At 36.2% G+C, this 19,289-nt stretch overlaps 1 protein-coding gene across 1 annotated transcript in view; it reads right to left on the minus strand.

Annotated features, from left to right (window-relative positions):
* ARL6 (ARF like GTPase 6) overlaps positions 1–19,289 on the minus strand; it is a 60,779-nt gene that overhangs the window by 30,236 nt on the left and 11,254 nt on the right. The window contains exons 3-5 of the mRNA XM_024120455.3: positions 10,858–10,919; positions 10,370–10,438; positions 6,518–6,612 (exon numbers count right to left, since the gene is read on the minus strand). Coding sequence (XP_023976223.1) covers positions 6,518–6,612; positions 10,370–10,438; positions 10,858–10,919 — 226 coding nt within the window. The remainder of the gene's footprint in view (positions 1–6,517; positions 6,613–10,369; positions 10,439–10,857; positions 10,920–19,289) is intronic.

Consider the following 19,289-nt stretch of genomic DNA (forward strand, 5'->3'; position numbering starts at 1 on the left):
CAGCAACGAAGACCCAACACAGCCAAAAATAAATAAATAAAATAAATAAACTTATTTTAAAAAGAGACTTTAAAATAAAGACTGTTACAAGAGACAAAGAAGGATACTACAAAATGATCAAAGGATTGGATCAATCCAAGAAGATATAACATTTGTAAATATATATGCACACAATAGGAGCACCTCAATACATAAGGCAAATGCTAACAACCATAAAAGGGGAAAGGAACAGTAACAGAATAATAGCTGGGGACTTTAACACACCACTTTCACCAATGAACAGATCATCCAGACAGAAAATAAATAAGGAAACCTAGGCTTTAAATGACACATTAGACCAGATGGACTTAATTGATATTTACAGGGCATTCCATCCAAAGGCAGCAGAATACACTTTCTTCTCAAGTGCACATGGAACATTCTCCAGGATAGATCACATCTTGGGCCACAAATCAAGCCTCAGTAAATTTAAGAAAATTGAAATCATATCAAGCATCTTTTCTGCCCCAAATGCTATGAGATTAGAAATCAACTACAAAAAAAAAAAAAAAATAAAAACCCAAAAAACAAACAAAAAAACCCTCTAAAAAACACAAACACGTGGAGGCTAAATAATATGTTACTAAACAACCAATGGATCACTGAAGAAATCAAAGAGGAAATCAAAAAATACTTAGACACAAAAGAAAATGAAAACACAACGCTCCAAAACTTTTGGGACATAACAAAAGCAGTTCTAAGAAGGAAGTTTATAGCAATAAATCTTACCTCAGGAAACAAGAAAAATCTCAAATAAAAACCTAACCTCATACCTCAAGTAACTAGAGAAAGAAGAACAAATGAAACCCAAAGTTAGTAGAAGAAAATAAATCATAAAGATGAGAGCAGAAATAAATGAAATGGACATGAGGAAAACAATAGAAAAGATAAATGAAACTAAATGCTGGTTCTTTGAAAAGATAAAATTAATAAACCTTTAGCCAGACTCATCAAGACAAAAAGTAAAGGACCTAAATAAGTAACATTAGAAATGAAAAAGGAGAAGTTACAACAAACACCACAGAAATACAAAGGATCATAAGAGACTACTGTGAGCAACTATATGCCAATAAAATGGATAACCTGGAAAAACTGGATAAATTTCTAGAAATGTACAGTCTCCCAAGACTGAGCCAAGAAGAAATAGAAAATGTGAACAGACCAATTACCAGTAATAAAATTGAGTCAGTAGGAAAAAAAAAAAAAAATCCCAACAAATATAAGTCTAGGACCAGCTGGCTTCACAGGTGAACTTTATCAAATATTTAGAGATGAATTAACACCTATCTTTCTCAAACTATTCCAAAATGTGCAGAGGAAGGAATGCTTCCAAACTCATTCTAATACCAAAACCTAACAAAGATACCCTAATACCTAACCAGACAAAGATATCACACACCCTAATACCAAAACCAGACAAAGATATCACACACACACACACATACACACACACAAAATTACAGGCCAATATCACTGATGAACATACATGCAAAAATCCTCAAGAAAATATTAGCAAACCAATGTAACAATACATCAAAAGAATCATGATAAAGTGGGCTTCAACCCAGGGATGAAAGGATTTTTCAATACCAACAAATCAGTCATTGTGATACACCACATTAACAAGTTCAAGAATAAAACCATATGATCATCTCAATAGATGCAGAAAAAGCTTTGAAATAAATTCAATATTCATTAATGATTATAAAACTCTCTAGAGAGTGGGTACAGAGGGAACATACCTCAACATAATAAAGGCCACATATGACAAGTCCACAGCTAACATCATACTCAACGGTGAAAAGCTGACAGCATTTCCTCTAAGATCAAGAACAAGACAAGGATGCCCACTCTCACCACTTTCATACAAAATAGTTTTGGAAGTCCTAGCAACAGTAGTCAGACAAGAAAAAGAAATAAAAGGAATCCATATTGGAAAGGAAGAAGTAAAACTATCACAAGGATCTGTTTGCAGATGGCATGATGCTATACATAGAAAATCCCAAAGATGCACCCCCAAAACTACTAGAGCTCATCAGTGAATTCAGTAAATTTTCAGGATACAAAATTAATATAAAGAAATCTGTTGCATTTCTATACTCTAACAATGAACTATCAGAAAGAGAAAATAAGGAGACAATTCCATTTATAATTGCATCAAAAAGAATAAAATACCTATAAATAAACCTACCTAAGGAGATAAAAGACCTGTACTCAGAAAACTATAACATGCTGATGAAAGAAACTGAAGATAACATAAACAGGTGGAAAGATACACTGTATTCATGGATTGCAAGAATTAATATTGTTAAAGTGACCATACTACCCAAGACAAAATACAGATTCAGTGCAATCCCTGTCAAAATACCAATGGCATTTTTCACAGAACTACAACAAATAATTTAAAAATTTGTATGGAAACACAGAAGACCCTGAAGAGTCAAAACAATCTTGGGAAAGAAGAACAGAACTGGAGGAGTCATGATCCCTGATTTCAGACTATACTGCAAAGCTACAGTAATCAGAACAGTATAGTTCTGGCAAAAAAAGAGACACGTGGATCAGTGAAAGGATCCACTGATCCTTGTGATACACCACATTAGGATAGAGAGCCCAGAAGTAAACACATGCACTTATGGTCATTTAATGTAAAACACAGGAGGCAAGAATATACAACAGAGAAAAGACAGTCTGTTCAATAAGTGGTTCTGGGAAAACTGGACAGCTACATGTAAAAGAATGAAATTAGAACATTCTCTAATACTATATCTAAAAATAAACTCAAAATTGATTAAAGCCTACCTGAAATCATAAAACTCTTAGAAGAGAAAACAGGCAGAACACTCTATGACATAAATCGTAGCAATATATTTTTGGATCTGTCTCCTAAATCAAAGGAAATAAAAGCAAAAATAAACAAGTGGGACCTAATTAAAGTTAACAGCTTTTGCACAACAAAGGAAACCAGTGACAAAAATGAGAAGACAACCTACTGAATGGCAGAACTTATTTGCAAATGATATGACCAATAGGGGTTAATATCCAAACTATATGAACAGCTCATACAACTCAACATCAAAATAACAAACAACCAAATTAAAAAATGGTCAGAAGATTGAACAGACATTTTTCCAAAGAAGATATACAGCTCACCAACAGGCACATAAAAAGATGCTCAACATCGTTAATCATCTGAGAAATGCAAATTAAAATTGCAATGAGATATCACCTCATACCTGTCAGAATGGCTATCATCAAAAAGAACACAAATAACAAATGTTGGTGTGGATGCAGAGAAAAGGGGACCCTTGTACACTGCGGGTTGGAATGTAAATTGGTGCAGCCACTATGGAAAACAGGATGGAGGTTTTTCAGAAAACTAAAAATAGAACTGTCATATGAGTCAGCAATTCCACTCTTGGGTATTTATCAAAAAAAAACCCAAACACTAATTCGAAATGATACATGCACCCTAGTGTTCATAGTTGCCAAGATATGAAAGCAACCTATGTGTCCATCAGCAGATGAATGGATAAAGAAGATGTGGTACGTATATACAATGGCATACTACTCAGCCATGAAAAAGAATTAAATATCGCCATTTGCAACATGGATGGACTTGAAGGGTATTATGCTGAGTGAAATAAGTCAGACAGAGAAAGGCAAATACTGTATGATATCACTTATATGTAGAATCTAAAAAATATGACAAGCTAGTGAATATAACATAAAAGGAACAGACTCACAGACGTAGGGCGCAAACTAGTGGTCACCACTCAGGAGAGGGAAGGGTGGAGGAGCAAGGTAGGGGTAGGAGATTAAGAGGTTCAAACTACTATGTATAAAATAAATGAGCTACAAGAATATATTGTACAACACAGGAATATAGCCAATATTTTATATTAACTATAAATGGAACACAACTTTTAAAAATTGTGAATCACTATGTTGTACACCTGAAACTTATATGATATTGCATTAACACATCAACTATACCTCAATAAAGAAAGGATGTGGAAGAAGTGAATAACACTATCAACTGACATTTATAGAACTCTTCACCCAATAACAGCAAGATATACATTCTACATAATTGCAGATGGAACATTCACCACTGTGCTCCGAACCCTGCACAGTCAAAAATCTGTGAATAACTTCGTTGCCGACCCTCTGTATCTGCGGTTCCACAGTCGTGGATTCAATCAACTTCGAATCATGTAGTACTACTGTAGCATTATTTGAAAAAAATCTGCATATAAGCGAACCTGTGCAGTTCAAACCCCAGTTGTTCAAGGGGCCAACTGTATATACAAATATCAAATCATTATGCTGAATAACTGAAACTGATATAATATTATATGTGAATTATATCTCAAAAATATGTTCACACCAGCTTTATTCATAATTGCCCTGAACTAGAAACAGCCCAGATATTAATCAACAAGAGACTGGATAAGCAAACTGTGGTATATTCATATAATAGAATATTACAAAGCAAGTAAAAGGAGTAAACAAGTGATACAACCACATGGGTGACTCCCCAAAACATTATGCTGAATGAAAAAACCTAGGCACAAAAATGTATGTACCTTTCCCCTCATTTATATGAAATTGTAGAATAGGCAAAATTCTGGGGATCAAAATCAGATTAGTAGTTCCTCTGTTTCCAGGTGTGGGGTATTGATTGTAAAGGGGCATGAAGGAACTTTCTGAGGTGATGAAAAAATGTTCTGTTTCTTGATTGGGAATGTAGTTACATGAGTGTATGCATTTGTCAAAATTACAGAACTATATACTTAAGATCTGAGCATTTCACTGTATTACAACTTATACTTCAATAAAAAAAAAAAACTTCATATACGCTTCAGCTGAGAAATCCCTCCTTTGGGAATCTAACCTATAAAATAAATGCATCAGTAAGTACATAAAGATACATGGAAAAAGGCTTCAGTTGAGGAAACCAAGGTTCCCACGGTATTTAAAGCAGATTTTGTAGGAACTATTTCATTTTTGGGTCAACGTCAAAACACATTTCGGGGAGAAAGTGGAAAGATTAACAAAAAAGGGAATGTAGAATCAAAAGTGCCTTCTCAACCCAGATAAAAGACTAAGTTTTTAAAAGTGAAAAAGGCACATAAAAAGTAGAGGCTGGATAATTTCCCCCCCAAATAATTGAATAAATTTGAGGTTGTCCAATAAAAATACCAAAGATATTATGGTTAAGCAGCAAGAATTGTTAGAAGTCCTTTTCTAAAACCACAGGTACAAAGGCCACTTAAAATCTTTTTGCATGAGTAAGGCTAGAAATGCAGAATTCCACAATACTACTGGAAAATTTACTGTGGGAAAAAAAAGAATATCTAGCAACAGGTGAATGACTGAATAAACTGTGGTACATTCACAGTATGGCATATGAGGCATCATTAAAAAGAAAATTATATATACGCAATTTGACTTGAAAGGATTTCCAACATGCAGTGTTATTTGAGAAGAGGAAGATGCAGAAGAGTGTACAGAATATGATCCCGTCTAGTAAATAACAATGACAGTTCTCATAGCGCCCAACCCTGTACAGTTTGCCCTCTCTATCTGTGGACTCCACACCCACAAATTCGACCAACTGTGAATGCAAAATACGCCAGGAAAAAATTACAGAAAGTTCCCAAAAGCAAAACTTAAACTTACCATGCACTGGCATTATTTACATAGTATTTATATTTTCTTAGGTATTATAAGCAATCTAGAGATTATTTAAAGTATATGGGAGGATACGCATAGATTCTATGTAAATACTACACCATTTTTATAAGGGACTTGAGCAACCACAGCTTTTGGTATCCTCGGGGATCCTAGAACCAATCTCCCATAGATACCAAGGGTGACTGTACGTATCTTTGGTACCTGTATATGTTTGTGTATGTATATGATATGAAATATAGATAAAGGTATGAAAGAAAAGGTACCAAATTGTTAATACTGATATCTTCAAAGAGGATTGGAGGGCTGGGAGTAGTTTAAAAACAGAAAAGATCTGTTTTAAAAGAATTCCCACAATAAATATCTAAGAAATGCTGTGATCACACACACACACACACACACACACACAGACACGTAAAAAGATGGTAACCAAAAAAATTTTAAGGTGTTGAAACATTGATTTTTACTTTCTTCCTTATTCTTTTTCTATCCACATATTTTGCTATTGACACATTACTTACATAATCAGAAAAAAAGGGCATTTTCATTTTCAGGGAAATAAAAACATTGCAAAAAGCTTTGAAATTTAAAAAATATATGGTACTGCAAGTAAAGACATTGTTAATTCTGCATAATTAATGTTTTAAAATTCAAAAATTAAAAAAAATGTGTTTACACAGTGTAAACAACACATTTTGCTTAACACCAAAGAACAAAACATCAAACATAAACAGACCCCAAAGCACAGACATCACAGACTGAAAGACACACACACATGTACCTGGATGATTCAGAAGAGTATCAAGTTCTTCTTTGGCCACAACCATTCTTAATCTATCACTACTATCAATGACAAAAATAATGGCTTGTCCTTCTCTGTATAATATAAAGAATGAGAAATATTAAAGATAAACTTGAACATTTTTCTATGTTTACTATCCATTTGCAATTCCTAACCTATGTATTATGTCTTCATGTCCTATGTCCATTTATACATTATAGGCTTTGGTGCTATTTCTTATTAGTTTATATGAGTAATTAATATATTAACCATGTTAGTCATATTTCATGTAAAATAATTTCATTTCATTTGGATCATAATATGGTAAATTTAGTGACATTTCATAATTTAAAAAAATAACAAGTAAAACCATAATCCTATTACACAGATACAACCATTAATATTTTCATGTAAATCATTTTCAACATTTCCTTTGTGTATATTCATATATGAATATCTACATCTGTATTTAAATGGAATCCTGATGTTTTATACTGCCTTTCTGAAATATATGTACATTTCCCTGATCTTTTTTTGCAGTATAGTTTGAACTACTTTTATATGAAACATTAAAGCTCTACACCAGTGTTTCTCAAATATTTTTTACCATAACCATAGTGAGAAATATATTTTACTTTAAGATGCAGTTAGACACATAAGCATATGTAAATATATTTGAAATAGTCTCCTGAGACAATACTTACAAAGAGCTTTTAGTTTATTCTATTTGACTTTTAAGCTGATAACCAGCCACTGAAATGGTATAAGGATTCACTTATAGATCACAGCGGCACTTCAAAAATCACTAATTTTCTTCACATCTTTCTTTTAATGATTATAAAGTATAATGGACGTGTCATTAAATATTGTACCAAACTTCTATTTTTGGACTTCATAGGTTACTTCCAATTTTCATTACTATGAAAAACTTTGGGATAAACATCCTCCTAAATACATTTACAAAATTTCTTGATACTTTAAGATCTGTTCTTAGGAATAAAATTTCCAGGAATACATACAAAATTTAAAGTTTTAGATAAACATTGATGAATTATCCTCTGGAAATGTTATATCAATTTATACTACTACCAGCATTTTTCGCACCCTTGCCAGCATGGCTCTTATCATTCTTTTCAATTTTTTACCATCCTAACAGCATATTATTTTACTTTGTATTTTGTTAATTGCTCATTAAGTTCAATATATTTTCATATATTTATTGGACATTTATATATTTTTTGTGACTCAGTGTAATCATAAGTTAAGATTTTAAAGTTCAATGCCATTAGTAACCACATGCATATAAAAATAAAACAACTTTTTAATACCATTTTCTCCTATCATTTAAAAAATGAATGCAGATTATCACAGTCACATATTACTAGTGGATATAGAAACTGATATAATTGGAAATATCTATCAAGAGCTTTAAAAATGTTCACTTTGAGCCAGTAATTTCATTTCTGGAATTTATACTAAGGAAACATGAAGTATGACAAAGATTTATACAGTAATAGGTTAACTGAAGAATTGCTTATAATCTTCAAAAACTGACAACAGTCTTTATGTCCAAAAACAGATAAATGATTAAGCAAATTTGGGCACAGGAATATGAAAAACTATTAGGCTGCCATGAGAGTTACATCCTTTCTATGTTTTTCCTGATTCACCCTTATCATAGAATGTTAACTGAAAAACTATATAGTACACGGTACATACTTTAGAAGGCTCCTTTCTCAATTATGTAAAGTGTATATTTCAAAATAGAAGAAACATACCCAAAAGATTAACAATGGTAAATTTATTAGTAATGAGATTTACAGGAAACAATGTTTAAATATGCTTTTCTATATTTTCCAAACATTAACTCCTTTCCAAATATGCACTCTTTATATTTTATGCTTTATTACTTTTTTATATTCTAAGAGTAATATGCAAAACTTATACAATAATTAACATTACAGAGTCATACAAATGATAAATTAAACTTCCTTTATAATCTTATTCCCAAAACAAATGCATTAATGGTGCGGTACATATTCCACTAAGAATTTTCTTCTCTCTCCATATACATTAAGCACACACTTTTGTTAAGAATAATTTTTTTCTTCATATAATTGATATGAAAAAATGTCATTATAAATAATTCTCAACACACATTCTTCTCTGTGTATCTTTGCCCAGTAGTCCTAGTCATACTGTACTTTTCTGAAAGCAAAAATTATGGCTGCAGGGCATGAACATTTTTCATTTTAACAGATATTGATAAATTATCCTAAGAAAGATGTTACATTCTCACTACAAGAGTGGCTTATTTTGCCAACAGTAGACTTAATTAATCTTTTTAACCTCTTTCAGTCTAATAGATTAAAATGCACTTGTTCTTTCACAATCAGAAAAGTATAAAGGAAATAAATTTACTATTGCTGTAGACTTCTCAACAGTAACCATATTCAGCATTCTACCTACAATGTACCTATAATATTCCTGAATTCATTAACTTCTTCCAAAAAGATTTTGAAGAAAAAGAAGTTAAAGTCAGAAAAAAAGCTTCCTTTTTTGAAGTACTATTTTTTATGCAGTATTATGTTTTCTGTAATTAAAATAAATGTTACATTTTTTTAAAGTAACTAAAGTAAATACATTTTTTTTTAGAAAAAAGAATTGTTTACCTACTAATTGGAAGAAGAATAAAAAAATCCTATACTGAAAACTGAGGTTTCCTTAAAAACAAAAACACCTCACATTTCCCCCAGAGAATTTATTGCAGGATACCACAAACATTCCACCCTTCCTTTTCCAAACTGTCCCTCAAATCTGAAGCATTCTTCTCTTTCTACCTCTGAGGTCCTCTGCCTCTATATGATTTAAATAGGCTTTCAATATGAAAAGAATATCTGGAATAAATCTCCTTTGGTTCCTACCCAAGGAATACAACATTTGTCCCCACATTAGCATGAAAGAATTAGCCAATGAAAATTAAAATCTGATCTGGCAGTCATCACACACCATTTCAAGACAAGAGTTCATAAGGACAAAAGTGCATTTAGTGAAGAGATACTGTTTATAAATTTCAGACTCCAAAAGTGAGTTACACTCATCTTAAATGAAGAAGTCCTAGAAATATTACAAGTTTAATGAATTTATTTTAACATCACATGCAAATCTTGAGAAGGTATAACACTTGGATTCTAGCAACTTGACAGCTGTTAATCTGAAGAAATTGGTGAGCACTTGATTTGCACATGCTAAAAATATCTTGTTTAGAATTGCTTGTAGAACACATGGATCAACTATTAGTGCTGTTATTTTAACTAAATTTATACAGTAAATATTTACTGATCTATCTGGCCAGAATCATACTTGGTCTTGAAGAAATACTGAATAAAAAAAAATCCCTGCCCTTGAGGAGTTCATAATCCCACCAGGGAGGCAGCTATGGCACATGAGTTTAAGATGTAATAAGTACGATTCAAGAGATATGAATGGACGAAGTACCGTGTCAACACGGGGGACAGAATAACTGGGCAAAACAGCGGAATCCTTCACAGAGGAGGTGACTTTTGAGCAAGTCCTTAAAGAACAAATATATTAACCTTAAGTTGCAGAGAAACAGGGTAGAATAGGACATTAAAAACAGACAGAACAACATATGCAAGGTCAGGAAGAATCTGAAAAATTTGAGAAATAATGTGAAGTATGATTACACTTATTTTAAAAATTAGGAAGTATACTTAAATTATATAAAGAATAAACACTGCAACCTAGCCCATGTAATCATTTGGATTTCTAATCATTACTGGTTATTAAAATATAACCATCTAGTTTACCAACATTCACAAACATACTTACTTATAATAGTGTTCCCAGAGATTTCTGTATCTTCCTTGACCTGACATGTCAAACACCGTAAAAGACAAACTATAAAACAAAACAAACAAAATGAAAAAACATGACTACATTATAAGGTAGTAAAAGTGTAACTTTTACTTAAAATTTTAAATTCTTTTCAATCAAAGAAACCACCCTTGAATATGCAATATTCAACTTGGGCCAGCTTTCAAGTACAAGTGCCATAGAATGAATTTTTTTGAATATAAATATGATTTTACAATGAGTAACATATAAAAAAGTTATTTCCTTTGCTAGTGAGGTTGTCAGAGTTTATCTAAACTCAATTCTTTAGAATAATCCAGAGGTAGTGGTACAAATATTTTAACATCTATGGGCTTCTGAAATAGCAAATTACTTTTTTCTAAGAGTAGGAGGAATAACTATGTAGATCTAATATCATTTTTCACCCACAACTTCTTAATCACAAGTTTAATAAAATGAATTACCTGGATGATTTGAATTTCTCTATGCTGAATCCTATCGTTGGAACTATATCTTGAGATTGAGCCTTTAAAAGAGAAGACAAAGTTTAGAAATTTGCAATTACCAAAGATGAATTTTTCCTCAGGTTAAAAAAAAAAGCACCCAGATTTTCCAGTTCTAAAATCTGCCCTAAGGAGATGACAGGATTAAACAAAATTATAAATTTTTCAATGAGATCACTGTGTGTGAATTCTTTATAAAGTTTAAGGTTTACTAATTATAAATCTGCATGTGTGTCTTCACATTCACATTTTGTGGCTTGCTGCAAGTTACCATGGACTTAAAGTGTTTTCATAAGTCTCCTTTAGCTCACATATAGGACTTTCTAATCTTTCATACTTATTGAGTTTATATATGCTACAGAGGACTGTCCTCATGTGTAGATGGTGAATATACATGGTCCCTGTTCTCATGGAATTTATAATCTGGAGGAGGTAAATAGAAATAAACAACTGAGTTACAAGTGAACACAATTTTGAGCAGTGCTCAGTGCAATGAAAGGTGATTGAGGGTGGGAGGCAATGGGGCAGAGGAGGGTTAGTATAGAAGAGCCTCTCTGATGATGGGACATCTCACCCAGGAGTGAATGTTAAGAAGGGGAAAAGCTATGACAAGATCTTGGCAAAGAACATTCCAGTCAAAGGAATTAGCCAGGGCATGACCTCAAGGCGGGGAGGAACTCACCACTCAGAAAAAGTAGAAGGCCTGTATGTCTAAAGTATATTTAGAAAGGGAAAGAGCTGTATGTAACCAGGTAAGATAGGTAGGGCCTTGAAGGCCATGGTGGGAACTGTGTGGAAAAGAGACGGCAAAGGGGCAAGAGTATAGTGGGAGACCTGCTGACACATCCCACAGGCAAGTAAAAGGCCTTAAATAGACAAGTTAGCTCATCAAATGCATCATAATACTTCTATCATCAAAACTTTCTCCTTTTGAATAAAAATCCATTCACTTTCTGACCCAGATGCCTAGGATTTATTCTCAACTCCTCCCCTTTTTACATTCCCTATTCAACCGTTCTCTAAGCTTTATTGGTTCTATCTCACTAACTTAGCTCAGGCCCTTATCGTTTCTTGCTTCAAATTACTATGACAGCCTCCTGATTACTCCTAATTGCTAATATACTACCTAAACAAGTTACTTAACTTCTCTAAGCCAGGGGTCCCCAATCCCGGGCCTTGGACCGGTAGCGGTCCGTGGCCTGTTAGGATCCGGGCCGCACAGCAGGAGGTGAGTGGTGGGTGAGCGAGCAAAGCTTCATATGCCGCTCCCCATCGCTCTGCATCGCTCACATTACCGCCTGAACCATCCCCCCCAACCCCTCTGCACCCCCCCTGTGGAAACACTGTCTTCCATGAAACTGGTCCCTGGTGCCAAAAAGGTTGGGGACCGCTGCTCTAAGCCTTAATTTTCCCAAATGTAAAATATATTATTACTATCCTTAACTCACAATGTTATCATGAGAATTAAATAAGTTAATGTATGCCAAATACTCAACATAGTGTCTGGTCCATAGTAAACGCTCAACAAATGTTTGCTATTTTTAGATTACACTCTCACTGATTTCAGTTTCATTCCCCAATTTTCTCCATACTGCCCAAAGCGTAAATTAAAAAAATTTCCTTTCAGTTCATCTTGTTGCTTTAACGTTAAAACAGAAGAAGTAGAGGGGAAATTGTTGCTCCACATCATTATGTTCACTTCGGTAGTCTACTCCTGAAAATTAAAAATTCAAATCGAAAGACAGAAGGTGAAAAGTCACTGTAGCTTGGTCACCTTAATAGTAATGAGCTAGTGAAAAGACCTCCCAGAGCTGCCCTGGTTTTGGCTTTCTGAGATTTGTTTATTCAGCTTTTCCTTTCATCCTGTGAGCTGCCTAGTATTCTTCCAAAAATATCTCTTTTTGTTTATGTTAGACAGATTTTATTTCCTGCTACTCAGATTCCTGCCTCATACCTTTGGCGTCTTTTATTGCACAACAAAGTTTGCAATAAAGAGTTTCCTAATTTTTGTTGTCCCAAAATGCAACACTGTTTCTATTTTATGGATTTTCATGTGCCAATCATGTGATAAAATCATCAGCTATTATTATTAGGAAAAACATAATAATAAAAAAGTTAAAAGTTTAAAGAAATCTCAGAAAATATACCTCAAATGAGTAGCTTTGTCTTCAGTGAACTGTAATTAGAAATTGGCCTAGCCTCTTCACAATCACCCAGTTTCTTCACAAACTCTTTCTGTTTCCAGACAAGCTACCCTTTAACTTGCTGTTTTAATAGGGATAAAATTAATGAACTTTCTTTTCTTCCCCTCACTTCTAAAGTTCTATTGGAAGATAATTAGAAAGAAGAAACTCCACAAATTAATCAGGATAGGACAAGATATGTGGGCTGGTACTTCCAGATTTTCCTCTAAACAATTCCAAAATAGTCTCCACCGATTAACTTTCCTCTGCTCTATCCAGGAACAAATACATTTGGTAATTCTCTAAATTGGACAGGGAATGCTTACAAAGCAAGCAAAGGGCACAGGAATTATTACCTAAGTGGACTAGGCTATCTGAGACAGCCCAGGAACAGACCAACATCAATAAGAGTAGAACAAGATTTCTAAGAGAGACCTTATTTGGTTAGCTTTATTAAGACTGCTAAAAATGATATCCTTGGTGCTATCGATCATTACTCCCTGCCCAAAAATAAAAATTAAAAAAATCACCCATCAGTCCATTTGTCCAAAAATACATTTAACTACTAAGCAATATTCTAGGTATCTGGGATTCAGTATTGAACAATACAAGATCTATACTCTTATGGAATTTAATTTTATAATGAGGAAAAATTTAATAAACAACAACTGTATATGCAAGGTAATTTCAGACTGTTTTAAATGTTAAGAATATAAAACTGGATGATGTGATAGAATGAGAGCATTTATGTTGGGGAGTGAGGCAAAAGTGGGAATTTTAGAAGAAAGGTGTTTACAGAGCACATCTCAAGAAAATGACAGCTAAGATCAGGTTTGGAAAGTTATCAAGTTAAAATGTACCTCCTCTCTCTATTCATCAGTTTAGAAAACCTAGATCAGCAACCTCAGTATATTAACAATAAATGAACATTAGGACAGCTTAATATTAAAAACTAGTTTGGGTTCAGGAAGTATCTTGTTATCTAGAAACTGATTTTATCCCCCAAAAATAAGATACTATAAAATGAGATATGCGATTTCCTTTGCAAGACATTTCCTAATAGAGCGTTGTAGATTTCTGTTATTCACCTTAATTCATTAAAAATAATGAATTTCTCACAGTGGATGTAAGCTCACAAGAGACTTTTCTTGAGTTCAAAGGTAGGGAGGAAGCAAGTGTTATATCTGTGCCTGAATGACAGAGGTTTTGGGGTTTTTAATAGAGCGTTGTAGATTTCTGTTATTCACCTTAATTCATTAAAAATAATGAATTTCTCACAGTGGATGTAAGCTCACAAGAGACTTTTCTTGAGTTCAAAGGTAGGGAGGAAGCAAGTGTTATATCTGTGCCTGAATGACAGAGGTTTTGAAGAAGTCCCATTTCAAGTGTCCTCTTGCCTATTGTCACCAAGTTGTTTTTTAAATTTTTTTAAAGTAAAGCAACTTACTCTGTTTTCAGGATGTAGAGGTCAATTGTTCTCAGGAGACAGGATAGTTGCCTAAAGATGAAGGCTCAGCAAGTGGTGTCAGAAATTAGGCTATCTCCTTAAAAATAGACCTGGAGATAGTCTAGGCTAGTTCCATAATTCATCAGAGGTAGCAGAGAGATAGATATGTTGGAAAGCAAAAGAAGACTAATTAAAAAGCCTTACTTATTGGCTGCAAGCCCAGGTTTTCCTGAGGACTCTCCCTGACTAATGTGGTGTGTTAGGCAGGGTTAGTAGATCTTTCACAAGACTAGTCTGAAATTGGGATATTAGAATATTTCAAGATGATACACTGAGCTCATGCTGCCTCCTTCCCCTTCTGCCCCAAACAAATGACCAATAATGTTTAGAGAAGAAAGCTGTTCCCATCCATATCAAAGATTATCCCTATGGTAATAACCATGTCTTGGGACAGAAGATCACTAAACTGTTGGGGATGATGGAAAAAGATAATGTAATTTCTGTTTTGTTCTTTGAATGTTATTTCTGCCAATTTGAGTATAGTAGGCACTGGGGGGGGGGCTGGTCCACTTTGGGGCTATTAACTGTGGCTCTGGTTTCAATTATTTTGTACTTATTTGAGACTACTTTTACAAAAAAATTACTTTTGAGGATATTCCTTCATGTGGATAAAAATGGAAATATCTCCTATAGGATAGGACCTAAAGGACCTTACTTAAAGAATTTCCTTATAATCTTGCTCACAGCCTTACCTGAAGTGTAGGTCACCAGCCACTAAGTTTAACTATTAGCCCAGGTTGATCTGCTGATAGCTGATCCATGGAACTAATTATGGACCCAAGCATAGCTGCACGTGGTTCTATTTTTACCATACATCCATCATTCTCTAAATTCAATTCAGACCCCATTCAATTGGGTAGGATGCTATATCTTCCTCCCAAGGACTGTTAAAGAAATCTCTCATAATCACCTAGGTCAGGAGACAGACTCCAATGTATATGGACTTTTTGACCTGTTCTTTTCCTTATTGGGGAAGACTCTCTTTTTCTCTGCTTCTATATAGAGAGAAATCCATTAAAATAATACTTCTGGTTACTCTATCTCCCCTCTCCAAATTTATTCCTCTTCATAGGGAAAAAAAAAAAGAGACTTCTTTGACTTCTCAGTTTATGAAATGCAAACTGACATCCTCGGTTCTGCCTCTTTCTTTGTCTCTGTCTCTTTGAGAGCCACATGCTTCTTGAAACCATGCATTCTCATCTGTTCTTAACCATGCAGTAAACCTAGATGAGCAGGATCTTTCCCTGAGGAGGAAAGCTTGAATTTTGGGACACGAATCATAACTTAGAGTGTTAGCAAGTCCTCTGGCCAGACCTAAACCTTGCCCTCCAAAATGACCTTTTTCAATAAAACTGCTAGTTTTTATCTCTGCCTGACTTCAGCATGTATACCTCAGCTGATTTCCAGCTTGGCTGGGGAGCCCCTTAAAACAGCTAAATTGCTTTGCAAATCCATTTTCAACTTCTTATCACGGCTGCCTCAAACTCCCACCTGAAAATACACCAGCAGTTAGTTGTTTTCACACGGCAAACTCACTCACGTAGAAGGGAATGGTGACCAGAAGAAAAGAAATAATGGCAGTTTTGTAATTCCTAAGCAATCTTGAACTAAACAGAAGTATAACTGAAGTATAACAGAAGTATAACAGAAGCCGTTGGGAGAAAGAAAAAAAAAAAAAAAGGCAGTAAGGCTTCTCATTCTGCTCAACCTGAAGCACTGTTTGGAGGCATTGAAGTCCACCTTCAATTACCAAATTTAGGAGCAATGCTTCCCGCTCTCCAGCCATTCAGTCATTAAGAGTACCAGCTTCCTAATTTTTGTTCTGTCTGTATGCAGTCTATATTATTATTATTATTTTTTTTTTTTTTGCGGTAAGTGGGCTTCTCACTGTTGTGGCCTCTCCCGCTGCGGCCTCTCCCGCTGCGGAGCACATGCTCCGGACGCGCGGCATGTGGGATCTTCCCGGACCGGGGCACAAACCCATGCCCCTGCATCGGCAGGCGGACTCACAACCACTGTGCCACCAGGGAAGCCCTATATTAGTTTTTTTACTCAGCATTTTTCATTGATTAATGCTTTTTACCTAGATAAAAGTACTTACAACTGTAAATGTCAGCTGTCTACCCAATATCCACTCTCCTCTTCTTTCATACTTACAGGACCCCTATTACTAATGGAAGCAGCAATATGTCCTGCTTAAAAAAAAAAAAAATCCAGCCTCATTTACAGATAGGGGTAGCCAGTGAGGTAAAAGAGTGATTAGTTGGGGCTTCTAGGTAAGCTCTTTAAAGAGGGCTTATTTAGCAAGAAGGCTTATTCTTTTGCCCTGTTCTTTTCTCATCCCTGTGATTTAGAATATAGATAAGATAGTTAACTAAGGTGGCCATGTGGAGATCCTGAGGATCTTGAAGAAAACCAGGCACTAAGGATAGCAAAGCAGAAAGATGGAAGATGCCTGGACCATGCAGCTGTTATACCAGCCTTGGAATACCGCTTCTGGACTTATTTAGATGACAGAAAAATAAGTATCTTATTTAGTCCACTGTTATGTGGGTTTTCTTTATATGCAGCAGAACCAAACTGTAACTCATGCATTACGTGGTGGATGTGCTAGCTTTATATATATTTCAGTTATTAAAATAATATGTTCAAGTACTTACTACTTAAATGACTCAAAGTCAACTTGCTTGCTACTACTGATATACATACTACACTCCTGGGAAACTGTATAATTATTCATAGAACCTATAAAAATGATTCACCTTTCCCTTTGTTTTGCTCTTCTTGTAAAGAGAGAGCCAAAAAGAAGGCAATGCTACCTGAAAGTAAACTCCACAAATTTGTGAAGATCTTCTGAGAAGAAAAGACATTTGGAAAATAGTCCAGTTTAAATAATAAAGATTTACCTACCTACCTGCATAAAATACACTGCAAATTATGGCTGGCTGATACTTATTAATTTAAGGTACCACAAATTTAACAAGGTTTCATAACATGATAATGAATTTATAATGGCAAACAAAATAATCCTGCCTTATCTTTCTTTAGCAGAAAATACAGGGGGTGGAGTCAAGATGGCAGCAGGAGAGGACGTGGAGTTTGCATTTCTCCACAACTAGGGTGCCTGCCGGACACTGGTGGGGGACCTCAACGCCCAAGGAGATGGGAGGAACCCCCAAGCGACTGGGTAGGATGAGGGGGGATTGAGTGGGGAGGAGAAGTGGAAGCCAGACAGGACTGGCGCACCTGAGGGGTGGGTGGGAGAGGGGAGGGGTTCCCATGCCTGGAGGGAGCTTCTGGGGCTCAGAGGATCAGGGGGAGCACGCCTAGCGTCTCCCTTGCCCAATTGGGCCCTGGGAAGCCCTCAGGGCTCCTCAGCAGGGTCCTCCACCCTCCGAGGCCCCAGTTGGTCCTAGCAGCATAGGAGGGAGGCAGGGGGAGAAGAGGAGAGGCGGGAGGGAGGGGCCCTCTGGGGCCGGAGGATCAGGGGAGGTGCAGCTGGCGTTTCCCCCAAACCCACTTGGGCCCTGGGAAGCCTGCTGGGCTCCCAGGACTGGTGCTCTGATCTCCAGGGCTCCCTCCAGTCTTGTGGGTCCTAGGAGAATGGGAGGGATGGAGGAGGGGGGAAGAGGAGGAGAGGCAGACCATCCGGGGCCAGGGGATCACGGAAGGCACTGTGGGCGTTTCCCCTGCCCACTTGGCCCCGGGAAGCCTGCTGGGCTTCCGAGTCTGGTCCTCTGCCTTCCGGGATCTCCTCTGGCCGTGTGGGTCCCAGGGGCATAGGAGGGAGGGAGAGGGGAGAAGAAGAGAGGCCAATGGGGAGGGGCCTTCCAGGATCAGAGAATTGAGGGGAACATGCTTCCCATTTCCCCTGCCCACTCGGGCCCAGTGAGCCTGCTGGGGTCCTGGACCAGGTACTCCACCCTCCAAGGCCAGAGGCACTGCCTGGGCCCCTCCTGCTGAGGCTCCTCCTGCTGCATTGAGCCTAAGACTCACCGCCCCACCCACCCAGCCCCGCCAGGGCCTTTTCCTGCTCTGTTGGTCCTAAGCATAGGCCCCGCCCCCACCTGAAACACGCCCCTGCCTAATCCCTGCCCCCCACAGCCAAGGCTTTTTCCGGAATTTTTTTTCTTTTTCTCCTCTTTTTTACTATGGTGGTTCTGTTTTACCTTCCGTTGTTGTTTCAACTATATTTTTATTCTTTCTGACAAATTTGTTAGTTTTCTAATCTAATTTTATTTTTTACTCTGTTATTGTTCTGCTCCTTTTCTTTCTTTTTTTTTTTGCCACCCCACACATCTTGCGGGATCTTGGTTCACAAGATGGGGGTCAGGCCAGAGCTCCTCCTGTGGGATCTCCGAGTCCAAACCACTGGACTAACAGAGGACCTCAGACCCCAGGGATTATTCATTGGAGTGAGGTCTCCCAGAGGTCCTCATCTCGGCACCAAGACCCAGCTCCATCCAACAGCCTACAAACTCCAGTGCTGGAAGCCTCAGGCCAAAATCTCAGAAGTAGAATGGAGGCACAGATTGAGAAAATACAAGAAATGTTTAACAAAGATTTAGAAGAACTAAAGAACAAAGAAACAGAGATGAACAGCACAATAACTGAAATAAAAAACACACTAGAAGGAATCAATAACAGAATAACTGAGGCAGAAGAACAAATAAGTGAGCTGGAAGACAGAATGGTGGAAATAA

Source organism: Physeter macrocephalus, chromosome 1 (genome assembly GCF_002837175.3).
Source record: "Physeter macrocephalus isolate SW-GA chromosome 1, ASM283717v5, whole genome shotgun sequence".
NCBI classification, from domain to species: Eukaryota; Metazoa; Chordata; class Mammalia; order Artiodactyla; family Physeteridae; genus Physeter; species Physeter macrocephalus.